Below are 26427 nucleotides of genomic sequence, written 5' to 3'. Positions count from 1 at the left end.
ATGGGTCCGCCCCCTAGTCATAATCTTTACTTTCAACATTTCCACCACCCACATAATTCTGCATGACAATAAGCAACGATTATCATAGGTAACAAAATCATCACTGCAAGGTCTCTACGTTTCTGTTTATTCAGACAAACTAATTAAAAGGCACAAACATGGGGCATATGTTTACATGACATTATAACAAACATATACATTAAAAGTGTAGGAATGTGTTCTCTTTCTGCTACACAGAAAGCTCCTAAGCTTTTATATATACAAAAGTTGTACAATTTGATGTCCTAAGGTACAAAAAGATCATTTATAAAATTATTTTACACTAAGTTCTATTATTCCTCCCCCCCGTTTTACTATGTAGTCCGAGCCCCTAGAACCGTTTTCACATAATGATCTGGGCAGCAGTCTCCCAATTCCAGACGTCAGCCTCAAAAAGTATAGACTGTGGTGCTTTTACATTGACACAACGGGTATAAACACAAACAGTGGACTTTGACCCTCTCAGGTTTGCCAGCATCCTGCCAGAATCAAAATACTGACCACCACTGCACTGTCAAGACCCTTATTCTGATCAAGCCGTCTCACGTTCTACTTTCAATTAGTTTTTAACTCAATCTTAGTTATAGGGTATGTTTTTTAAAAAAAAAACTTTTAAAAAAAGAAGTGACTGACATGATAGCCTAAAAAGTAACTTGCCCTAGATTTCCCATTCTACTTTATGTACAGATAAAAAGTTGAAAGAAGTAAGAGTTATGTGTAGTTTTTTTAAGTCTGACCATTCACAGGAGTAAGGAGGGGAATTTCCCCTGCACTGGATAGGTCAAATAGTCACTGGGACCCCACCCCCACCCCCGGTAACTATGTGTTAACACAATAAAAACAAACGTAAAAATGATGTGGTTTCTTGCAAATATTTACAATGTTGGAGATCTGCACAACACTTGATTAAGAGGGAGGGTTTTTTTAAAAAAAGAAACACAAACAATAAGATGCACTCTCTTGGCTTGTCCTGAAGGGGCATCCTAACTAATTAGTGGTTAGAATAAAAACTGTATACGATTTTTATAATATAAGACAAAAAACTTCTAGTGAACAACACCTGCTCCCCGTCACGTCAGCAGGTTCTGATTGAGAGAATCAGGGCATACACACGTCATACCCCTGGTGCCTCCAAAGTCTTCCAGCATAAAGCAATTTCTCCCCATTTGTTTCAAAGCCTGCTGTCGGCTCTTCAAAAAGAGTCCCATGTGGGTTCTGACCAGAGACCGCGTTCACGTGGATTTCAACTCCTCTTCCATCACTCATGGCTGTTCCTTGCCAAACATAATTTTTTTCTCTTAATATGTTGACTATGCTGTTATACTCCCTTAGGGTAATATGGTGAGTAATATTTACATCTCCAAACATCAGGTCACAATCCCTACCGTTGTATGGTGAAGTTAGAATGTTAAGTTACTGTATGCTTTGCATATCAGAGCTGGTATCACTCTTCCCATAGGGAATTCGGCCTGAAGTCATCATATTCCCAAAGGTAAAATGCATAATTATTCAAAATGCTTTAAAAATAGGACCATGTAATGCATTTACTTTAAAAAAACACTACAATGCTACTTTTAGAATTGGAGGCATACAGAGCTGGCAAATTTAAGTGAACCATTTCCCACCCTGTGTGTTTACAGAGGGCTTTATTCTGAGCTTTCTAGTGTTCAGATTAAAACATTTCTCTATACTAACATGAACCGGATGTGTCTCCCCGCACCTTATGCATCAGGTTCAACTCTCACCTGCTCTTATTTCATCTCCAACTGATAGCTGGAAGGAAATGAAGTGGCCCAGTGTTAGAGTAATGACCAACAAAACAAAAGATGCTACAATAAGTCTTTTTAAACTGGTGCACTTTTTTGCCCCAGCTGAATTAAGTCTGTTTCATCATTAACTAAAAAAAAGAAACAAAAAAAATTGCTGGTAAGGACATGCTTTTCATTCTTCTTTAATACTGCTGTGAGGGTTTGTGTGTGTGTGTTTTTTTTACCAAGGTGGAGAGGTTGGCAATGCCTGCGGGAGGAAAGGCATGCTCTCCACTGGTCTCATAGCTATATTTAATGGACCAGCTAGCGTCATTGGTGTTGGGAGGTTCATGGGTGAAGTTATAGTAACCGGATGTGCTATGTTTACCGGAGCAGTTACTGGAGTCGGTAAATTGACAGGTGTGGTAAGCGTTAACGGAGAGGTCATAGACAACGGACTGGTTATTGTTACAGGGTGGCCTAAGCTCATTGGGCTGGAGATGTTAACCGCACTCGATACATTGACTGGGCTTCTCATGTTCATTGCAGCAGCCACTGTGACTGGGTTGGTGATAGTCCCAGATGCCACTGAGGAGGTAATATTGAAAGGAGTAGAAAGAGTCACAGGCGTTGTGGCAGCAGTGGACGTTTGGCATAAGTTAGCAGCTTCTAAAAAACAAAAAGAAACACACAACCAAAACGGCTGTTACGCACAAGGAATGACTGCAAACCATTGGATTCTGGCAGGGCAGTATGCAAATTTTCATGGGCTCCCACCTGCACTTTTCTAGATTCAACCCTCCTTACCCCTGCCCACATGAAGCCCCTTCTAGATCCAGGCCCTTTTTGCCATCAATTTACATCTGAGCAGTTAAAACATTTTCTACATATCAAAGCTGCTCAACAACCTGGCCACAGAGGGCTTGCAGACCGACCGATTAATTGCCGGCAATTCTTAGCAAACTGGCAACGCTACCTCCTCGCAACAAGTCTATGTATTCTGGGCATTAGTCTATAATATGTAGCCTAAACCAACATTTACCCAGAAATACAGCTGCTAAATAATATAATTCTACATCCTATGGTAACTTCAAATCATGCAACTCATCTGAATTAAAGACATTTCCTGGGGAACTAAGGAGGAAGCTTTTAAAAAATATAAAACGGGGGGCTTGTTCATAAAAACAGCACAGTATTATCAGCAGAAAAAATCCTCTCATGAGGAACATTATAAGTAGAGGAGAGTGTACATACCGAATGGTACGTACTCTATAGCCTTCTCAAAGGTGTACTGACATTCTGTGAAGGTTTTAAAAAGTCATTATTAGGGACCGATAGGCAAAGCTTATTTACCTGCTTATTTCAGTTTTGAAAATCAATTTAAACAAAAACTGGTGGAATGATTTAGTAACTTTATAACACCTCGGTCAATAAGATCTGTATATTAAGCTCCACTGGTTGCACAGTTTTCATGTTAGTTAAAGAAGACACACCAGTGTTTTCTTTGCTATCTGGCATTTGAGAAAGAGCTCGACAGGCATCCACCGAGAGGACCCTGGGGCGGGGCGGGGGCGGGCGGGGGGGGGCGGGGGGGGTAAGCAGAAAGGCTACATAGTAGGGGTAGAGGCCACTGATATTTCAGCACCACCTGCTGGCTAGCCACAGCACAGGAATGGAAGTGAGGTCACACAGAGGTCGAAAAAAATGGAAGACTGCTAGAAAGAATTCAGTTGTGGTATTTAAGAAAAGACTAGCAGCCCTTGGAGTCTCACACTAGGTAAACTTTAGATATAAATCTATTCACATACTTCACCAACAAATCAAAACATGTGGCTGGGATTCCTTAACAGGCAGCAGGTCCAACTGCTTTTCAAGCAAAACCCTGGTCCTGGTGTGCCCATGATCCCACCCCGCTACTTCCCCCCTCAAAAGAAAAAAAAACCCGAGAGGAGGAGGGCCGTCAGCAGAAGGCTGCACAGCAAGGCAGGGGCAGGACACAGGTGGGGCTACGGTCGGCACGACGGAGCCGACACCCAGGAGCTCCCCAGGGGGCAATTCAAATGACAAGCTCTTGTTATTTTCACAAGGCAGAAACTGCCACCTTGTTCCATCGAGGGATGCATGTTTATGCAGGTATTTCAAAGAGGCAGAGGAAAGAGCTGGGAGTCCAGCCGTGCCGTACGAGCTATATAAATGTATCTGACCCTACCTTGCTTGACTGAAGTTGGTCTCAGAGTCTGTTGACTTTCTGCAATCAAAATTGGAGGTGGAGGAAAGGTGTTGCAATTAAGCCATTACATAATGTGTTTCTATAGTTTTCTCTACCCTCTCTGTAAAAACCAAACAGGGTGCTTTTGGGCATGAGAATAAATTCAACTTGTCTGGTTTTAAAATTTCAAACCAAAATCAAGTCTCAAGCATTTCTGTCATAGGGAACCAATGTTACTAAAAATGTGGGGCAAAAACTAAATGCCTTCTAAGACATTACCTCATTTTCTGTCTAGCTCAGCATTTACTCTGATTGGTAGTAACTCTTTTAACTATAAATGCTAAGGAATGGGCCTGGACTGCCTGCATACAAATCATGTGCCCCACCAACAAAGCTAAGCCCTATATCATACTTTGACACACCTACCATCCTCAGAGCTGATGGCTGGTACACAGGATAGCTGCATGTACCCAAATTCCTTACAATACTGCACACACCTGACAAGCATTTGAAAACTGTTCCTACAATTCTGCAGCATTCTGTTTTACCATTACAAGAGACAAGGGGGAGCTTAACTGCAATGTCAAGATTTCTCTGTTGCAAGAGAACTCAGGCAAACACAGAAGAACCACTGGAGTCCAAGCTTCCTAGGATCAGCATCCTGCCATATGCATCCCAAGAAGCCATTTTCAGTGCGTCGGGACAGTGACAGGAACATTCTCCACTAATTTCTTGGCCACTCTTTGCTGCACCTGGCTGTTCCTCTAGCAGTGCCAACATACCCTGGTTCTTAATGCAGTGCAGCTGCTATTTATACAAGCATTTTAAAATCTGCAAAAACTACAGCATGCCATCTCTTTCTTCTCATTCTAACTACCCATTATTTTACATTCTCCTCCCACCATTGTTTTTCCCCCTCAAGCTCTATTTCCTCATCTAGTTAACAGGCAAAAAAAGTATCTTCTGACTGGTTTCTTTTTCTAATGTTTCTTCCTTTTACATTCTCAAGAGGCACAAAGAACCTTGTTCCTGACCTGTTGATTGAGGGCGAAGCAATTACTACCTGACAGGGTCCTTTCACAACTGCTCAGTCCTAGGCTTGCCTTTAGGAACAGCTGGGATCTCTTTTCTACTTCTAGGTCAGAAGAGCCACCAAGTCTAGCTTCCACCAAGGTAGCAGCTCCTTTCCTATTCACTGGATCACTGGAGATCTCTGCTGCCTCCCCTCTCCAGACTTTGTATCTACAACTGCTATCCCCCTCTCTACACTTTGCCCAGAAACCATCATATACACATGAAGGTTCTTAATAAACCAAGTGACTGGGGACAAAAATGCTAGCAGTCACACAAGGGATAAAGCAGAGATAAATAGTTCCTAGAGGAGGGGAAGCAGAAGTAGTCTGGGGAGGCTTAGGGAGTCTAATGTGCCCTGCAAGAGAGTACCAGAGGAACTGAAGTTTAGCTAAGCTCTGCTTATTTGGGAAGGGAAAGCCAAACATACAATTGGCTGGAGAGCTGAGAGTGCTGATTTAAACTGGAGAGAGATGGGTTCAACTAATCTGTCAGCCTAACCTACCTCACAAGGTTGCTGAAATTACAAATGGGCTGATATATATATATATCAGCCCATTTGTAATTTCAGCAACCTGAAATTATATATCTATATATCTATATCTCTATCTCTATCTATATATCTATATATATAAGGAACAGCTTATATATTCCATTTTAGGTAAGAAAACTTGGCCAACAAACTTAGAGGGTGCCTGCTGGTTAGAAACAGTCGCATTCCCACCCCTCCTAAAAAATATCCATCTGAAAAAAAGCCTTGAAAACAGAATCTTGGCAAAAGAACACCATTCTACTTGCAAATTTTCAATTTCTTTGGTGTGCCAAACACATTAGTTTATCTTGAAGGGAAACAATACAAGTTATAAAAACTGGAGACACAATGGTCTGTCAGTCTTCTCTTAGAAGATTTTCTTAATGAAACACATCAATACTAGCAGAAATTAATAGTGCAGAAATATATGAAGTCAAATAGAAAATACAAAATGAGTGAGGCTGTCCTATTCCCATGACAAAAAGCAGACAGACTCGTATTATCCTTATTTTAATGCAAAGAGAAACAGAAAGTTGGCACTAATTTTCACTGAATCAGGTGTATTTTTTAAAAAAGCTGCAATACAAAGACTGCAGTTTCCTTGTATAGCAATTTTGCTTCAAGGCATATAGCAGAAAGAGGGCTAAATGCATCATTGCTAATAATAAAATATATTTGGGCAGAAGAAAAAAGGCTACTCTTAGACCAAGTGCTATGGAGAAAGAATATCCTGAACTCCATTGAGAACTATTATGTTACTACCCATCTGGGTTATCTCACACCTGCTTCACTCACCTCCTGTGCTGTAAGTCATGCAACCCACAAGATTTTAAGCTTCAGAACACAGCTAACCAGCTTCAGGCTACAACAATAGCATTAGGCGTCACCCTTGCAAGGGGGGATCACATCTCTAGCTGAGCCTGTTAACTAAGCCATCAGCAGGCAAAGAATTAAGGTGTCAAACCAACTTCGTATAACTAAGGCAAGGAGAGGCTAGTGGCATATAGCACAAGGTCAAGAAGCCATGTAGGGCTGTGAAAGTAAATCCAAAAATATGGGCACAACAGCTAGTACCAAGTCATCACTTTTTACACATATCTGTCACAGCTTTCTGAAGCTGGGAAGGACTGTGTTAGAAACTCCCTCTCCACAGGGAACTGAAGTGATGCCACAGACTTAAAGCTGATTTGATATATCCCAAGAGACTTGGGGCTGTATTTAGACATCACATCAGCCGCAGTTAAATTCCAGTCTGGCACAAAGCCAGAGCTGTGCTTGTGTGAGCCTCTTGCTCCTCTCACATCCTTCATCCTCTAAAGTGAGGAGCTGGAGCAACACTTCCTGGCTTGATCAAGCTCCACGTCACAATTTCATGCGATTATGGGCACCTCAGTAACCTGACTCTATTCCACACAAACCAGGACTGGTCAACAGGAACGTGATCAAGCCAGGACACATCCAAACAAGTTTCATGCACGAGAATGGAGAGAGGAAGAGGAGCAAGGGCAAGTAGTGAGCTTAGCAATGAACTGTTTTTGTACCCAACTGGAGTTTAATTACAGCTTCCTGTAGTGTATAAACGTAGTACCCATATACCTAGTTCTACAATGAGAGGTGACTTGCTAACCCATGATAAGGCAAGCACCTCCCAGCCTGGCTCCCATAATCAAGCTGCTCAAGCTGTTTAAGAGCTAAGGAGCTTGAGAAGTAATGACAGCTATCACTTGATAAACTGGTGGTAACTGTAATCACACTGCTAAGGTAGTATGCATTTGCTTTTTCTTGTTCAGTGTATGAATCACCTGTACATAAATGGCAACCATTGTAATGTACTTTGCCTATAGTTTTTTACCTTTCTTCCTTGCTTTGACAGCTTCTTCCCATAATCTCAGGGTCTCTACCTGCTTTCCAGGCCAATTTGTAACATGCTGCTGTGGCGGCGGCGGTGGCGGCTGCTGCTGTTGCTGCTGCTGCTGCTTCTGGTTGTTGCTCTCTTCATTCATGCACGCTATTCCAGCCAAATATTTAAAATTGAATTTTAAGATACACAGAGAAATGCAAATTATATTGCTTTTCATTATCAGGGACCAATAAACCATACTCTTGAGAAAGCAACAGAGGTAGGCTTTAGAGGCAAAATTAATATTTTCCCTTCAAAATTCTGAAGACTTGCTTGTGTTGGAGCAGTGTTTCAACAAATGGAGGAAGCACGCACAAGATCACACTTGTTGATGTTGGGGGGGAGGGGTAGAAACCCTTTTCCCCACCCTTTCACGGCCTTGAGTAGGAATTATTCTTCTTCAGCAGCCCCTTGCACCATCTGACTGATGCCCTCTGAATCAGTGCCAAGAGGGCCCTCTTTCCAGGAAAAAGATGGATGATAACTAAAGGGAAGGAGTTACTCTGAATAAAGTTTCCACACATTCTTGTATGCAGTAGCAGGATTCACACAGACTTCAGATCATTCTATGTATTGTCGAAGGCTTTCATGGCTGGAGAACGATGGTTGTTGTGGATTTTCCGGGCTGTATAGTGTCACAGTGACACTGAGAGATCTCTGTCTTTTGGTGCTACACCTCTGAAGATGCCAGCCACAGCTGCTGGCGAAACGTCAGGAACTACAATGCCAAGACCACGGCAATACAGCCCGGAAAACCCCCAACAACCTTCAGATCATTCTCACCAGTATCTTTTATAGATGCCTCACATGGAGTTGCAGAGGGAAAGAATGTACATCAAGTTCAAAAAGTGCCCCCTGCAAAGTTCTGTAAGTTTAAGAGGCAATGAATTAACATTGCTTGTGGAACTAACTGATGCAAGCTCCTTGGAGTTAAACTCTTTCAAATCAGAATGCATAGCCAAGACTGAGTGATAGATACTGGCATAATTTGGTCTTGAGCATACCTCTTTGAACTGGAGTACCATGGTCAATTTTGCACGGCCTATTTTTTTTTTTAAATCCCTTGTTTGAGAAATGTTTTACATTTTTCAAACAAGAGTATATCCACACAGGATCTCAAAACAGTTCAAGTATAATCAGCACCATGAGTTGTGAAACCTCTGCCAGGGAGGGCTCTACCATTTCAGACAAGGTGGGAGCTGGCATGAGGAAATGTTCCTCTATACAAAAAAAAACCCCAAAACCCTCCCCCCTGCAGATGAAAAAATCTGGTGTGCCAGAAAGGTTAGCTTCAACCCCTTCCCTATAACATGCCACTTTTTTCTTGTGCACCGGGGCTTTTTATATGGAGTATTCCAGTGTCAGCTCCCAATATAACTCCAGGTTTGCCCTCTTAAAGAAAGATCACCTACGGCTAGCTGAAGTACGCATTCTTAATGTAAAAGGTGCTTTGCTGGGGTGAGGCCAAAGTCTGCCTGGTCCAGAATTCTTTCCAAAAATCCCTTCAACTGACAGATTCTAAGTGGCCCACAGGAATAGGCCACTGGATTACTGTCTCTCTTCTGCCAACACTAGGCCAGAAAACTAAGATATACAATTTGTCTTTATTTGGAATTCCTTAAAAGGATTGAAGAAAAAATCTTTCCATTTTGGATTCATTATCAGGTAATGCTGGCATAAGATTCAAGTCTACCTATGAATTCTCTGTGAGCAACTGATAAGCAGATAGAGCAGCCTTGGCTCCTTTGCAGGAAAAAGAGACTCACGGAATTATGAGATAGGGAGAAAACCTGAAATATCTGTAACATTTTAAAAGTCCACACTGCCAATTCCTCTGCTGCTGGAAGAGCTGGGAGCAGCCTTCACTGCCACCCCCCCCCCCCCATACCAGCCATTTAAGACCAACCGCTGTTCTGAGACTAGAGAAGGAAGCAGGCTGAACAATCTGCCACAAGGACTGCTGCTGCAGTTCTTCAGGACAGACATAGCCCACCATCATGGCTCACTAAGCACCAACCAGTACATGTTGGTTCAGATTAACACTGTCGAGCTGGGTCTAAAATTCAAGTATTTGCTCTGCTTTGAGTTTCCTTTAAGGGCAGAGCAGTCCTCTTTAATTCAGAAAATTGCTATTACTTGACACGGAGACTGTGTGAGAGAAGTGAGTGTCAAAATAAGCATTTAGGAGGACTGCTTTCTGGCCATCTCCCTACTGCAGGTATACAGTCTTTACCAACAGTAAATTCCATTATGTAAATTTGTCAAAGGGGAAAGGGGGGGAGTGAAAGGGACACAGAAGACCAAGACAATGCAGCTGCTTCTTCAACAGCAAGTCATAGCTGTGACTTAGATAGGACCACAACTTAGCTCTGTGAACAGTACACTGAATATCAGATCAACTGGAGGTGGGTGAATGGACAGAGATCACATGGAATAATTTAGAGAAAATGAAAACCTCTCATTTCAATATCGCTCAGACTGAGAACTGAAAGCATGCTGCTAAATTTCTTAAAAATGATGGGCAAGCAATCTCTGCACTAATAATAACAACAACAAGAACATTCAGGACAACTTAATGCCCACTCAGAGCAGTGTACAAAGTATGTCATTATTATCCCCACAACAAAACACCCTGTGAGGTGGGTGGGGTTGAGAGAGCTCCAGAGAGCTGTGACTAGCCCAAGGTCACCCAGCTGGCTTCAAGTGGAGGAGTGGGGAATCAAACCCGGCTCTCCAGATTTGAGTCCCGCGCTCTTAACCACTACACCAAACTGACTAAACATTACCAAGCTAATATGATTAAGATATCCATTGAAAAAGTTTTTACTCACAAGCAGGGAGGTGTAGATTTTCTTGTTTGAAAAACCCAAACTCTGTAATTAAAAAGAAAACAAATGAAATTACTCTGTATATCATATTCACAATACACACATTATTTGTCTTCAGTACAAAGACTAGGAGAGGCTTCTTTTCCACTGATTGTGAGGGGAAGCACAGTATAGGCAGGAAGCAGAAAAAAGTACATGCAGTGGCAGAGGAATATTATGTAGCAGCAGAGCAACAGAGCCTTTTTGACAGACACTGGCTTACGTTTTGGACATGGAAAACCTTGATGAAATCCCTGCCAAGGATTTCAGTCTAACCTATCCTCACTGGCATGTTGGTAGGATGAAGTAAATGAAGTATATTCTGAAGTAACCTAGCACAAGCACAATGGACATGGCTTCATGGGAAAAGAAGGGCTATGTGCATTTCTTGTTCCCAGGACCACTTCATTTAATCCCAATAACTGAGCAGATATAAAAACTTGTTTTCAAAATTTCCTTCAATTTGGTGGTTTAAAACTACTAATATGTCAAGTTTTGTCAACCGTACAAGTAGGACCACAGAAATTATTAGCCTATTTGAGACCCAAAAGAAAAAAATGAGCCAGATATGGTAAAGGCTCTTTGCTTGGCATCCTAGGTACAATCTTCACTGACATACGTTACTAGGAACTGGCAACTTACAAGCTCAAAGGCTGACAAAGCAATCCAATTTTGCCCCATGGCAAACCCATAATATGCAATCCTAGTGCATCTAATCTATACTGACTTGTAGCTGTTATGTAGCATTACACTTCTAAATTGAATACTATGATGCTGAAAAGATTTTTGTAAACACTCTAGAAATCTTCCAAAAGATGACTAAAGTGAACAAGGGCACTTAACTCTTTTCAGCTCCAATAAATACTCTAGCCTTCGATAACTATTCTGGAAGAGGAACTTTGATTCAATATTTGTATCACTAAACACGACTAGGCATTTCATCTGCAATAAGTCAGATCTATCTGTCCCCAAATGCATCAGGATTAATGCTTTTTTTTTAAAAAAAAACTTGTTTAATCATCAGCTCTGGCCTTCCAGGAACATGGAAGCAGCCATTCAAAGCCTGCTGAAATCAATGGGATGCCTTCCACAGACTTCAAAGGGCTTTGGACAAGGCCTTGCATCCTACTCTCAAAGCCCAGAAGGCTTTTAAATATATTGTTATAAGAGGCAAAAATCTGTGAAAACTTTCAGATCCAACACAGAGATTCCACAGAAGTCCACCATGACTCCAGCCCTCAAAATGCCTAACACCACAATTTAAAGGGAATAATCAAGTTTAACACAGCATGTGGTCTAAATCCAGTAGAAAGAAGACGATGAAATTGCATTTACTTATTTTGAAAATATTCACCTACTTTTATTGATGCCTTGTTTACAGGTATTACAGTTGATACTTTGGCTCTGCCCATGAGTCTTTAAGTGGCTGGTAATATATGCTGCACTCAGAAGTTTACCACAGATATTACACGACACCTTTCCTTCATGGCGCACCATGTGTGTCCGCAGTCTGTCTTTGGTGGCAAAGGCAGCTGTGCATGTCTACATGGAAAGTAAGAAAAGACTTCAAGTAGACTGTCTTGCTCTACTGTGCACAAATTTTAAGGGTCAAACCAGTCAAGAACATGGAAGACCTATGAACAGATCTTGGTAACACTTGTGAGGGCACTGATATTAATTAAGGTTGCCACTTACTCACCTATGGCAGGAATCCTCCAGATGATGCTTCCAAGTCCCACATTTGCTCAATAGAGTAGGGGGAAATGGAGGAAGCACATCAATTGACATCACTTCTGGGTTCCCGGAAGTAACATTTTGATGCTCTAGAAAGTCCCTGAAACTATCATTTTACTGTAGAATTTTGGTGAATTCCTAGAGCATCATGACATCAATTGATGCGTCTCTTCCTCATGCTCTCCCCCCAAAGCTCCTGAGAGTTGAGGTCAAGGGCCTGGCAACCTAGCAATGATTCATACTGGGGTCTTGAGGGATTTTACTCCTCCCACCATGCCATGTCCCTACCTTAACCAGTTCCCTGAAAAATTTATTCTTCCCTGCTGAGGAAACATACAAGCAACCTATATAAGCCTCCTAATGTGACAGGTATCAGCTCTAGTAACTACTTGATGTCTTGAAAATGGGGGTGGGACCAGGGGAGGACTTCAACCCTTCTCACCCAGGCTGTGGTCCCAGTCTGAACAGAAGGGTCCCACAGCTCTTTATGAAGAACGCACACTCTTGAGATCCCATTCAGGGATCATCCAGCATCTCAAAAGGTGTGACCCAATGTTTAATATACAAGGAAGAGAGAACATATAACAACTCCTTAAACCACACAAGATAAGCCCAAATTTTACATTTAATCTGGCCTGTATGGTTGCCCACATGAGGGCACTCAGGAGAACAGTTACACCATTTGTAGTGAACCTGACAGAGTTAACACTATGTCTCTAGCCTCTCTGATTTCCTCAGTAAGTGTATCTTTTTGGTTGGTAACCTGTAACTGGCCATGCAGACTGACAATGAGGGAGATACCATTATGTCAAAAACAGTTTAAACTTATCCATGCTGCCAACCTTCTCCAAACTGATGTATCCACAATCTGAAGGCAGAATGGTATTCTTAAAAATGCGGCATGGAAATTAATTGTGTGGATTAAACACCTACCTAACTGCTAGCACAGGTTGAATCAAAGATTTCCCGGTGCACTCCTGGCAACGTAAAAATTTTTTTTCCATTGCTCAGCTACATTTGGTTAGACTAAAAACCACACAGACTGCATACAAGACAAAAACTGAACAGAACACATCAAGAGTCATTCCTTTGACTCCAAAGCACCGCTAGTCATAATGAGTCACTGGAAAAAAAGCTCAGTCACACATGCATGAAGCTCAACAGAAGAGTAGATGGTTCAAGCCATGGTTCAACCCATTTGCCTCCAGCTGAGGAAATCTTCCTTACCTGGTTATCTGGGGAAACTATTATTCATCACAGATAACCAGAGGTAAAGATTATTTAGACACCTCTCTTGATCCTAGGTTTCATAACGGGCTCTCAGTATCAAGCCCTGAATAGGTACGTCTTTGAGTTTTTGTCTCCTAAAAAAATACACACGACTGTTTGAGAAAGCTGCATCTCTTACTTCAGTTACAATGCTAACTATTATGAAAAACTAAGTAGGACTTCTTTACTAAATCCTCCTTTCCTCAGCAGTCACATGTTAAGAACTTTAGCAGGATGTATCTTTTTAATGAAATAAACAATACTGTCTCATGGAAGAAGGGAAAGAATAAAAATTAAAGTCAGATAGATGGCCCACTCCCCAAAAATCTATGCATATTTAATCTCATGTAACGTAAAGATGTTACATAAAGATAAAATTCATGCTATCAACCTGCTGTCTGAAACACGTCTCTCTTCAGATGAAAGCGTGCACACAGACATACATCTCAACCTACCAGAAATGCTAAGAGTGGTTGGGACTGAATACAATCACCTCAATGACAGGGTCCCCACATTCAACTGCTACAGCAAGCATCACTCTCTTCTTCCAAACTTGAAGCAAGAGGGATACTTCATGATTCTGAGTTGTAATTTCCAGGTGCTCAGCCCAGCACGATGTGAGAGACATGACCCTACTTCTCTTCTAGGTTAGAGTAGGAGCACAGCTGGGGTGGCCACATCATTTGGTTGACTAAAAACAACAGGTTGTGGATCCCTGCTCCAAGAAGTTGCTGAAATTAAAGCATAGGGCAGGGTCTTCCACGAAGTTTTCACCTCTCCTGAACAATCTTTTGGCCTGTTCCCCTTTAGATGCTTGACATCAGCCTAAGGAAGGTACAGCGATAAGGCCTGGGTCAGCTCTAGACAAAATGAGATCCTGGAACAGTGGGATTTGAGTCTGAAGAAGGGAGCTTGGACTCTTGAAAGCTAACACACTGAAAATTGGTCCCTAAAGTGCCACTGGACTCAAATCCTGCTGTTCTATTACAGACCAATATGGCTACCCATCTAAACTAAGAACTTGAAAACACTCCCATAGACTAAGGGCCCCCAAAATAGACGCAATCTAGCCCTTAGATCTAAGGTCCTCACCAGCAGAAGTTCCAATACAAGGATGCCCTGATTTCTATAACCAAACTCTAGCACAAAGTGGTTCGATCAGCAGCTGAACAGTCCAAGTGGTTAAGCTTTCAATTAGTCAACAAAACTCTTACTTGGCATTTGAAGGGCCTCTCTGTGGAATGAACGTGTTTGACATGACAGCTCAAATGATCAGGCCTGCAAAAGAAAGAGGGCACAAGCAAACACAATGTTACTAATAGCGCAGCATTGATTTTCTTACCACCTAAAATCCTTCCCAAGGATCAGTCTGAATCTCTTCCCATCCCAAAACAATATACTAGAACTCCCAAACTGCAAAGCTTAGGAATCTGCTTAAAATGTCACTACTGCATCCCAATAAACTCTACTTAGAAAATAAGTAATCAAGTTATATTTTAAATAAAACTGCCCTGAACAGGTTTAATTCCCACTCCCCCAATCCCCATTATTTTAAATTCCTAGCTGTTCACTTCCATTTTATTTATTTTCACACAGGCTATATTTTTCCAGGATTGCTAATGTCATTCTTCTCCCTTTCCTCTTAAAGATTTAACTTTCATATTAATATAGCCTGCTCGTGCTCTCTACAAGGCCCCAAATAGACAGCAAATGGCTTTTTTTAGGGCTCGTCACATTGAAAGATGCAGCTACACATGCATGCCCCAAATACCACGCCTCACTTTCCTCACAGCCCCATTCCTCCCTCTCCAACCCCCCTCCCCCCTCGCGAACACGGAATGAAAATCCAATACTTGAGCTCGCCTGGGATTTTCTACATGGTACCTCGAAAAGCCTTTTCCACACACACCACAGGTGTAGGGTTTGGTGATGCCACCCTCATGAGACCTCACGTGATAGGTCATGCGGTCCTTCCTTTTGAAACGCTGATTGCAAATTGGACACTCAAAAGGCTTCTCATCTGAGTGGGAGAGCTTATGCCTGTTGAGGTGGTAGACATCACGGAAGGCCTTTCCACACATCTCACAGGCATGATTCTTTTTGACAGGCTTGCTGGGTTTCTTCACTGTCTGTGTCACTGGCATAGCAGTGGCACCAGCACTACTGCTTGGGTTGGCAGCAGAGGAAGACGTAGTGACTGTTGACAAGATGCCTGCAATGGTTGAAACCAACGACGTCCGGCTGTTGTCACCCGCAATGGTTGAGATAAGTGGTACCATCGTGGCAGGAGCCTTCTTTGGCCGTGACACTAACTTTATCCCTGTGTGGCAGGATTCATGGCGCCTCAAGTGATAACTGTCCCTGAAGGCCTTGCTGCAGTATGTACACACAAAAGATGTCTTCGGTTTCTCCTTTTTAATTCCCACAATGGCATCTTTTAGCGTTTCTGGTGCAGGCTGAGGTTTCTGCGTTATCGGCAAGGGTAAAATCGGCTTCTGATCAGGGGGCTCAACAGCAGAGCTCAGGAGAGGCAGCAGGCTGTTCTGTGCTGCCTGCTGTTGGTGATGTGAAGCTTCATGCGCCTAAAATCAAACATTCATACCTCAGAACTTGAAACACTTTGGTTAGACGCATCTCAGATATTTAGGCTGGGAGGCAAATGCACTAGGTAGGCTAATCTGGTTAAAATTTAATTTTGACGAGTATACTTCCTCGATCAGAATGGAAGCAAAAAGCAACCATGTATTGTCGAAGGCTTTCACGGCCGGAGAACGATGGTTGTTGTGGATTTTCCGGGCTGTATCGCCGTGGTCTTGGCATTGTAGTTCCTGACGTTTCGCCAGCAGCTGTGGCTGGCATCTTCAGAGGTGTAGCACCAAAAGACAGAGATCTCTCAGTGTCACAGTGTGGAGAAGATGTGGGTCATTTGTATCTACTCAGGAGGGGTGGGGTTGAGCTGAGTCATCCTGTAAGAGTTTCCCAGGGTGTGGAATGCTAATGGCGGGAGGCTTCACTGTATCCTGAGGAGGTTCTTTTGGTGCTACACCTCTGAAGATACCAGCCACAGCTGCTGGCGAAACGTCAGGAACTACAATGCCAAGACCACGGCAATACAGCCCGGAAAACCCACAACAACCATCAAAAAGCAACCAGTCTCTAAAATTCTAGAATTCAAAAATCATCTAACATCTGAGATTATGCATATGCTGCACACACACAAAAAAACCCCTGAAGTTACACTATGAGAATAAATGAAAGTAAATGGTTGCGTACTTTAACTGGCTTAAGTTATAGTGCAACTAGAATTCAGATTAGTTACCGGCCCCCCAAAAAACAAGGCTTAGGGAAGCAGATACAAAAGAGGAAAAAAATGAATGGAAGTACAGGGAAGAGAGAGTAGCCATCAGGAAAGCCAAGTAAATCACCCAAGTTTTATCTACTAGGCAATGAAAGCCAAGGCATTGATGTGAATGAAGAAAGGTAGAGTATAAGCATCTTACTCTTCTTTCTGGTTCTCAATATATGCATGCTTTGTAAGATAATGGTTGCATTAAAATAAACTGGTTGGTTACACTATTGCTTGCTAAACAAGCTCTAGTTAGTGTACCAGATGGAAATAACCACTCCTAGTATATGTACAAACTAGGATTTATCTTCTCTATGCATTCTCAGAAGGAAGGACAGACTCCCTAAACTGCTGTCTGTAGCCAGCTCACCAAAAAGGGAAATGCTACTCTGAAGTTTATGAAGTTGCCTGTGCACAATGACTACAAACTGTGGTTTGCAAAACCACCTTTGTTTAAAATCCAAGTTTAAAATCTAAGTTTGGCACTAATCAATGAGCCCATTTGTTGGACTGTCCCTATAGATGATCATAGGTAACCATGATTGAGTGTGATGTTTGAATGCGTAGTGTCTACACATGGACAGGCAGGCCAGCTATATATAAGAATTCACCAACATTACTTTTCAAGCTATCATCAGAGAATTCCCACAGCTAACTTCCTGTTGAGAAACCACCGGGTCACACTCTAAACTACAGGATTTGTGGACCACTGCCTTGTCAGTCACAATGTGTGAACATAATGCACACTTTAGAATACACCTGATTATTCCCCATGATAGCACTTTGCAGGGGAAGATCAGTACAGAAAACAGGCCACCTTTCAAAAAAGCTGATGTACCATTCACTGCTCTCCCAACAAGGGTACACTAGAAGCTTATCAGGGATTCCCTGAAGCTCCTCAGAATGCAGTTTGAAAGCCATTGCACCATATGTCTGTTTTCACAAGTGCAGCCTTAACAAATTGGTTTGCAAAAACAGCCTTTTGGCCAACTTAAAATTAATTGCATCACCTCCAAAAAGCACCCCCTCACACACACACCTTTTAAAATGAGACTATAAACACAAAACAAACTCTCAATATAAGCACGGAGGTAACAGGCACTGCAGTTACATAATCTCACCCACAGTGATTTCCTGATAGGAAGATAAGCTTGATTTCTAAACGCAGATGCTCATCACAGATTGACGAGGCAAGGTGCACATTACAGCAAACCCTTTTTTAAATTCCCGAAGGGAAGCAATTCTTGCAACTAATGACTAGGTGTATGCCATACCTCTCAACATATTGTATGATCTCTATCTTAATGACAGCCTATTTGGTTAACTACAGTCATAAACACAATTATAATGCATAGTCTACATTGTGGATCCACTGAGGGATAATGCAACTGTTGACACCAGCACCTCCACTTCCCCCCTCCTGCTTTATTTAAAAGCCACGTGGGGCCCAGAGTGCAGCCACAGTAAGCCAGAAAAAATAGTTCATTCAAACAGATACTTGTCATAACTTGCCTATGCAGGATCTAAATGTAAGGAACCGATGTCTGAGACTTACACATTCTGAAATGTATATATTTAGTAACACAATGACTAAGGCATTCCAGGCAGTGAAGACAGGTGAAAGTAAGAGGCACCTCTTACTCTGCCAGCTACTACAAGGGGGGAAAGTTTACATCAGCAAATATTTGGGCATTTGCTAAGATGGAATGTTTTTAGAAAGCATACTTAGGTGCTGAATTTTATTTTCATAGCCATGAAGAATCTATATAAGCCACATCTTCCACACAGAGGAATGGAACAAGTAAGGTTCAAGGACATAAGAAGACAGATTTGGTGAAACAAAGTAAGAACTAGAGACAGTCATGAAGCAAAATTAAGAGGTGAAATGACATTTGGTTGTGCTTCTCAATTTCTAATGTTAACAATGTAAGCTCAAGTTCAAAGCATGGGTGAGAAGAAACTAGGGTTCCTCAATGAAGTGCAGGGTGCTTTCAACTGCACACCCCCTGCACGTGCCCATGTTTAGATATGCCTTTCCCATTTTTGTAAGGGAAGACATCCTCCAACACTGTCCAGTATCAGATACGGACAATAAGGAAGAGATAACACAGATGGTGACTCCAGCAGAAGCTGGGGGGGCGGGGGGGTTCCATGTACCAAAGTGCTTAAAAAATATGGCACTGTCTAGGAATTTGAAGACTTTTACTGATCATGCTCTAGAAAAGCCAAAGCACCAAAAAGATCTGTACAAGTTATGACAAGATCAATAAACAAAGGCAAAAGGCAGCTATGCACTCAGCTTTGTACACTGAAAAGCCTTTAAATACTAATGTTGACAAACTTTCTGAAGGGGGATCCAATTCTGAAGTTACTGTATGCTTCTTCAGGACCCAGTTTCAAAGAATTCCACAATATGGCCCCCACCTCCCCAACATAAAACACAGGAACGGCATTTCCATTAATACTGAACAGGTTTATACTTTATTTCTCATGTGGAGTACTTATAAATATTGAGCAAAAGGCCTTTTGCAGATAAAGCAAGCTATCTAAAATTTGATACCAAAAGCCTCCCAAAGCCAGCTCACTCTTCTCCTTCTCCCTCCTGCTGTCCTGACTACCTGCAACAGAGCTGTGATCCACTTTTGGGGCCCAAACCATAGGGTACACGAACTGTTGCCATAAATAGATCTGATTCTATAAGACAAAAACTTAACACGTTCTTAACACACATATGTGAAGAGCAAGATTGTAACATGACCCTGAATTACTTACAGCAGAGGACAAAGACAATACTCTGGTGTCATTTGGCAGTGGCCAGTTTGCCAGCATCTCTCATTATCTGAGTTTGTACTGTTGCCTATTGACAGCAAATCCTACAGCTTGGCCCATCTTTTAAAAAAATATATACTTCACTTTAAACTTACCAATCCAATTGTTACTAGAACCAAGTGAATTACATTCTAACTTTGCATACAGTCTAAACATTTTGGAACCTCTACATTAAGTACCACCTGTAGAGGGGCTGGTGTCAACAACAGTGTTTCTTTCATCTAGTTTCCTTTTGTGTTATACACACTTAATTTTATTCGCTAGTCACAAGGAGAGTTGTTTTATTCTCAATCATGATCTAAAGCATTACTGAGAGAAACTGTTCTTAATTTGAAAGCATCTAACGAACTTTCAAGCCAAATCTCATTAGATCTTGGAAGCTTAACATGGCCAGTCTTGGTTAGTAATTGGATGGGAGACCTCTAAAGATCAGAGTCACTATGCTAAAGCAGGCAATGGAAAACCATCTCTGTTGGTCTCTTGCCTTAAAAACTGCAGCAGGGGTTGGTGTAAGTTGGCTGCAACTTGACTTTCCATCACAACAAACTTTTAACAGGTAAAACTCTCTTTGAAAGTTGCCACAGGTAACAAGCCTTCTCATCTCTGCAATTCACCTTGAGGAACAGTATCCACAACCTAATGTATGCAGATGTAAACAAAGGTTTTCACAAGTGTGCTTACTGCTGGAAATACTTCAGGAAACCTCAAACTGGGCTAGATGAGCAAACACAACAAAGGACGAGCTACACAGGTTCATGGAAGAGGCTTGCTGAAGTATTATAGAATTAAATCCTCTTTGAACAACAAACTTTCCACAGGTTCAAAAAGAAACTTGCCACACAAAATGGAGGGCTTCCATTGAAGAAAACTAAACACTCACCCCTTCGACTCAGAACAGTTCTTTGGATTCCGCCCCCAACCTATAACATTCAGTCCTCTGTACAATCACCATGTACCTTTTATAATGTAGACACCACTTTCTTGGCAGTAAACTAATACAACCAAGGAAGCAATACTGGAAAGCCAATTCAGGCAGGTTTCAACTCATTTACTGAGTTTATTTTTCTATTCACTGTACAATGGGAAACATACATTTTAGGTAACACTGCAATGAACGAGAGCTATGTGGTCATAACTCCAGTATTTTCATGTAAACCTCATGCAACTGCACCTATGATTTACCCACATCAAACTCTGGTAAGTAATTAGTTTTTCTATAGGGTCATTAAAAAGATATGAAATAGCAAGCCAAGGGCTCAATCCTCAAAAGATGGCTGTTTGTTATTAGCACCATTCTTTCACTTGTGTTGGTTAACACAGATCATGTGAAATAATTCAGATCTGATCCACGGCTCCAATTGCCAGCGCTTCGCCTGATATCAGACAAACAATTTTAAAATCAACAAATAGGGGGCCCAAGTTTTTTGAAAACATTTCAAGTATCACCCCTGCTTAGGCTTTATTAAGCCTTACAGGGCCATTAAGTATTACAAGGTTATCCATACACCCTTTAATGGGGCAACAGACTGTGAAACCCATCTAAGTGAGACTTTGAACTGTAAAAGTCATCTGTACAAGAATCTATATCTAGAGATTCAAATAGCTCAGCTTAGTAGGGTTTGCCAAAATTGCTAAGTAAATGTTATTTCTACCATAATAGTGTTCAATGAATTCTAACGATCCTTTAAAGAAGGAACAAGAGAAACAAAAAAGTGCAGAATGAAACAGCTGACTATCTTTTGTACACAAGCTGTTTACAGTTGTGATGGTCCAGGAGTAAGACTCAAAAAGCCAAGAACATAATCTATGTAATACATTTTATTAAGACAAACCTAACGACACACAACAGTATGCAAGCGTTCAAGTTTCCCAGAACTCTTTATACCTAATAAAAATTATATGCATTACATTCTCATTTTTTTGTAACTTTTATAAACCATTTTATTCACTTGCAGAATACAGTTTTATCTGGCGTTGCTTACTGTCACTGTGATTTCCATGGTAGAAATACACTGTTTCGTCATCCAGAGTGGGAGGACTTGGCATTATGAACTTACATCGCCAGAAGCAAAGAATTTTTTTGCATTGAAGCCTTGATGTCAGAGCAACCAATTAGCACTGAGTCATACCTTGGTTATACTATTAGATAGCTGTCTCCTAATATTAATATACAAGGTTTTTTTCTAAGCAAGCATAAACATTGTTTTAAGATATGCATCAGTCATGCTACTCTGCTTATTTAGATTTAAAACCTGTATCTCATTGCAGTGTAAAATGCTTTTCATCAGCAAGGTATCTTTCCTTTAAAAGGTGACAAAATCCTTTATATATTTAAATTACCATACTTATCTGCCAAACTTATCACCATTTTCCCCAGCTTCTCCTCAAAGCAGCTCAGTGTGGCATATGAGGTTCTTCCCTCCTGTATTTTATCCTCATGTAAAAGATGTTAGGTTGAGAAAGACAGCTTGGCCCATGGCTGTGAGAGAATCTGAACCTGTGATCTCACCAGTCCTAACCCAACACTAACTTTTATACTGCACTGGCTCTTAAAAAGAGTTTCATTTCACAGCTTTAAATACTGTACAAGATTTTTTAAGGTGTCTAGAACAATATAAAGTGCAATATAAAGTTCACTATCTGTTGTGGTTTTAAAGACAGCTGAAGATTGGGAAATGTCTTGTGAGAAGGGTTCTAAAATCATCACATTGATTGGGAGGGTGTGGGAAGAGAAATGGAAGTAAAAGCATATTTAAAAGAGTTTGTCATTAGTAATTCTTGCTTTCCTATCAAAAACAGGATTAATAGTATTACCGTACTCAAAAGCTCTACAGACTCTACTAGTTTCGTGATGGGTCTGTAAGCTGTCAATGGTTAACAGAAAGCCTTCATTCCACATGCTTACAGGCCAATCACTGGTATTTAACAAGGGAAACTGTTGATCCCTTAGGGGACCAAGGTGCACTAAGTGAGAATAACATAGACTGTACTCTGATGCAGAGATGTCCATGATGAGTTCTGAAGTTTATTTTCAGAATCATCTTTCTTACAAGTGGTTTCAAGTAAAGATACATCAGTGAAAGAAGAAAATGCCGTATGCAACAAAGATGGCACTTGAAAATGGAGATTAACATTGCTTACACTTCAAAAAGAGGAAATAATTAAACACCTGACTGGACTGAAAATGGCAAAATATTTCATGCCTAGCACACAAAAAGTAAGAAGTGCACAATATCTATTGTTGCCACAGTATCAAGCAGATTTGTTTTCAAGAGCATATTCTAAGCCTTTCTTCCACAGATTGAGACCTAAGCATGTGACTCATCTTTGTACTTGGGAGACTATTTTCCTTTAGAAGTGAAAGACTGCAGTGCATTTGCCTAAGATTTATTCTTTCGTTTCATGTTTTCAAACTAGAGTCATGCTTTGTATTTTAAAAAGAACAGAGGGCTCAACGGGCAAGTAACGTAGGCCTGAAATTTGCAAAGAGGATTATTTTACCTTCAGAAAGGGGAGGGAAAGAAAGAAAGCAAGAGATGCATGTATTTTTTTCACGCTAAAAGAAGAATGGTTTATAATCTATGATCTCACTTGGCTTGTAGATTTGAGAAGGAAGTAGTTTGGCATACTGCATTCCTTACAGTAGATTAATACTTCCAGTGAATGAGACAACAACCTGAGTGACTCAAGTCACAGTATATGTGGCATCATTTTTACTACATTTTAAATTATATTCAGGCATTCTTTTAAAGAAACAGTTCTCCAACTGTTTTTTTAAGCAAACAGAGCGCAGCTGAATAGCAAACATTTATTTTCATTCAGATTTGAAGGAACAACCTAACAAATCTTGGAAATGTCTCTTAGGCAAGTATTCTTTGAAGTCTGACTGCGGGGCAGTAAATTAGTTAGAAGGCTGAATATGTTCTCCACCACCATCCTCACAGATGGTCAGTCCCAACATTTTCTTGTTAAGCCCACCAATTCCAGCTAATAACTCAATTAACATGTTCTCTTCTCAAAGCAGTTACTTGTATATGGAAACTGAACTAAGGGGATTTGTAACCCCTATTCCAACAACAAAGTTGGGCATGAATAAAAATATCTACCCTCTAATGTTTTTCAATCTGATTTAGATTCCCCATGAAGAAATTCAACTAAAAATTATGAAAGCAGTGATGTAGTTTTTCTAACCACCCACCGCAGGCTGGCAAACACACATACAAGCAGAATGTATTTATGTGACAACAGCAAACAGGTAAAAGGGAGCAAAGAACTTTTTAAAGAAGAAGCAGAGCAAAGGAAAAAGACTTAAGTGGACAAATTTCTGCAAGGGAGGTGATACAAGAGAAAAACAAACAGCAAAACTTGCACCTTTTGGAAAGGGGGAAAGTAACAAAAATAAACTAATCAAAATGATATAGGAAGATTATATAGAGCAATAAAGGCACACGAAGAAATAAAACTGGGGAACAAAACACAAAATTAAATTAAAATGGAGGCAGCAGAGAAATATTGGAAAACCAATGAGAAAACAGTGACAAAAATAGCAGAGGAAGAAAAATATTAGTATGGGAGAAATCAAAACAGAGTAAGAATGAGATAGCAGAGAATTGGAGAACAGCAGAAAATATCAGTGTCGAAAACAGAACAGGGGCGGGTGGGGGGGAGGCAGAATCACACAGGCAAAAAACTGAAAGGTCAATCATTTTCAAGGAAGAAGATGCCCATAAAAATGAATCGGCACCACTGAGTGGGCCAAAAACATGCTAAGAGAAAGCGAGTTGAGCTAACACAGTGGGGGGGGGGGGACAAAAAAAGCAGCAAACTCAGTAAGCAGGGACTACTGGAAAGCCACAGATGAGACAATCAGCGGAAAATCTGCTCTTAAAAACTAAAGAACGCCAAGGAAAAATAAAGCAAGGGATTAACAGACAAAAAAACATGGTCGAGAAGGGCTTTTGGGGGGATGGAGGCAGAGGAGAATAAAGATGGAGCCAACACTGGAATGGAGCGAGCATAAATCCCATTCTGGGGTCATGGAGAACGAATGTAAAATTCCTAAGAACGTGGAGGAGAAAAGCAGCATCAGAAAAAGAAAAAAAAAACAAGAGGGAGTGAATTAACTTTATGGAGACTGCATATAAATCGGGGGGGGGGGGGGTAGTTAAAAATCCCAAACCCGCTGAGACTAGCGACCAAGTCCCGCTCAACTTAACGGGACTGACTACTGAGTCAACAGGCCTAGGATCGCACTGCAGGATATCTCCCCCTCCTCCTCCACCCCCACCCCCAAAAACCACAAGAGAGAAAGAAAGAAAGAAAGAAAGAAATCTCCTACGCGGTTTGTGCGAGGGAAGAAAGAAGTAAAGCGAAGAAGTAGAAGATGCCTCCCCCACCGCGGCAAGCAGCAGAAAGTGTCCGCCTGCTTAAAAAACGTAAGATGCGACCCCCCCCTTTCCCCCAAATCTTTAAAAAAGAATCTCAATTAAAGAGGGAAAAAACTGCGGGGCAAAGGAGCTCCATCCTCGCTGCCGGTAAAAGAGGCTGAGGTGGGGGGGGGGCAGAGCGGGCGGCACCGCCGGCCTCCCCCCCCCCCGCGCCTCGGCCCGCCGCCTTCCCTTCGCCGCCGCCCCCCCGTCCCCCCCCCCGCAAGAACTCCGAATAATCCGCGACCTCGAACGGGGGGGGGGGGCGAGAAGCGCGCGCGCCGCCGCCGCCTGACAGAGACCCGGCCGGCCTCCCTCCGGCCCGCTCTCCCTCCTGCTGCGCGGCCTAGCCCGGCTGAGGCGATTTGGGTTAGTGAAGGCGGGCGGGGAGGGGGGGCCGAGAAAAAGAAGGGGGGGAGACTCGGCGCGGGCGCGCCCGTGGGGCGGGGACGACCTCGGGGTATTTTTGAGGGGGGGGGGTCAGTCGCGGGCCGTTGGTTGGTTCTCCTCACCTGAAAGAGGAACGCGGTCCAATTGGCCTCCATGGCTGGGAGATGGCGGCGTTGGCGCTGCAGGGGGGGAAGGGGGGGGGAGATCCCAGGCGCCGCTCCGGTTTTTTTTTCCTCCCCCCTCAGGAAAAAGACGCCTAAATTTTTATTCCGCTCCAGGCGCCGGGCTCCCCCTCCCCTCTCCGCAGGCCCAGCGGCCTGGCCTGCTCCGGCGGCTCCTCCTCCGCGCCCGCCTGCCTGCCTTCCCCTCCTTCGGCTGCGGGTTTTTTTTTGCCTGCCTGCCTTCCCCGCCCGCCCCCCTCCCCTCCTCCCTCCCCCGGGCCCCCAGCTACATGGAGCCGACAACAAAGCACAAGCGGCGGCGGCGGATGGTGGTGCTGCGGCGGCGGCGGCGGCGGAGGAGGAGGAGGAGGCGGAGGCGGCTCAACATGGCAGCGCCACAGCGGCCGCGCTTCCGCTAACCCCCGGGCCGTACCATCGCCAGGGCGGAAAAAGGCGGGGGGTGGGCCGAGCGAAGAGGCGGCGGCGGGCGGGGGGGAGGAGCGCGCGGGCCGCCTCGCTGGGAGGGGGCCGGGGGTGGGGAGCGGGGAGGGGCGGGCGGAGGGGGCGCGCCTCGGGCGGGGGCGGGGGGGCTGCCAGGCGAGACACCCCCGCGGCCGCGCGGAATGGGACGGTCCCCTGCGCGAGCTGAGGGGGGAAAGCGAGCGCGGAGGGAAGATGGAGGCGAGAGGGAGATGGAGGGCCCGGGCTGGTCGGCGGCCAGGCGGCTCTCTCCGCTCGCGCGCCCCCCTTCCTTCCCGGGAACCCGGGGGGGGGGGAGAGAAATCTCCTCCCGCGCTCCTCTCCAGAAGGGATCCCCGAGCGAGGCCGAAACAAAATCCGGCATTACACATTCATTTCTTTTCAGCGAAGGAGAGCGAGGACTTCCCTGACATAGAAGCAACTCCA

The 26427-nt window shown here is 42.9% G+C and overlaps 1 protein-coding gene across 5 annotated transcripts; it reads right to left on the bottom strand.

The window, feature by feature from the left end:
- Positions 1 to 113: 113 nt before the first annotated feature.
- On the bottom strand, positions 114 to 25918 carry VEZF1 (vascular endothelial zinc finger 1). Of its 5 annotated transcripts, none has more exons than XM_055001237.1 (9): positions 25483 to 25917; positions 15233 to 15951; positions 14584 to 14647; positions 11725 to 11908; positions 10331 to 10372; positions 7452 to 7607; positions 3997 to 4035; positions 3042 to 3086; positions 114 to 2456 (listed from the first exon to the last, which is right to left on the bottom strand). In XM_055001237.1, the coding sequence occupies exons 1-9, from the start codon at positions 25513 to 25515 to the stop codon at positions 2029 to 2031; spliced, it is 1710 nt and encodes a 569-aa protein (XP_054857212.1). In that variant the 5' UTR covers positions 25516 to 25917; the 3' UTR covers positions 114 to 2028. The 5 variants fall into 5 exon arrangements, with proteins under 5 accessions (XP_054857212.1, XP_054857213.1, XP_054857214.1 ...); XM_055001238.1 differs by having other exon boundaries at positions 15254 to 15951; positions 25483 to 25915; XM_055001239.1 differs by lacking the exon at positions 3042 to 3086 and having other exon boundaries at positions 25483 to 25918.
- Positions 25919 to 26427: the final 509 nt, after the last annotated feature.

The sequence above is a fragment of the Eublepharis macularius genome, chromosome 17 (genome assembly GCF_028583425.1).
Source record: "Eublepharis macularius isolate TG4126 chromosome 17, MPM_Emac_v1.0, whole genome shotgun sequence".
In the NCBI taxonomy this organism is placed as follows: domain Eukaryota; kingdom Metazoa; phylum Chordata; class Lepidosauria; order Squamata; family Eublepharidae; genus Eublepharis; species Eublepharis macularius.
Note: the sequence above shows the minus strand (reverse complement) of the source record. Positions and strands in the feature narration are given on the sequence as shown.

What these genes read in the sequence shown, in the direction of transcription:
- VEZF1 (XM_055001237.1), bottom strand. Translation starts at nt 25,515, where the DNA reads ATGGAGGCCAATTGGACCGCGTTCCTCTTTCAG. An exon ending in GGACCGCGTTCCTCTTTCAG is followed by an intron (nt 15,952 to 25,482) that starts GTGAGGAGAACC and finishes GTTTGATTTTAG; the next exon opens with GCGCATGAAGCTTCACATCA. An exon ending in TAAACAAGGCATCAATAAAA is followed by an intron (nt 10,373 to 11,724) that starts GTAGGTGAATAT and finishes TTTTAATTACAG; the next exon opens with AGTTTGGGTTTTTCAAACAA.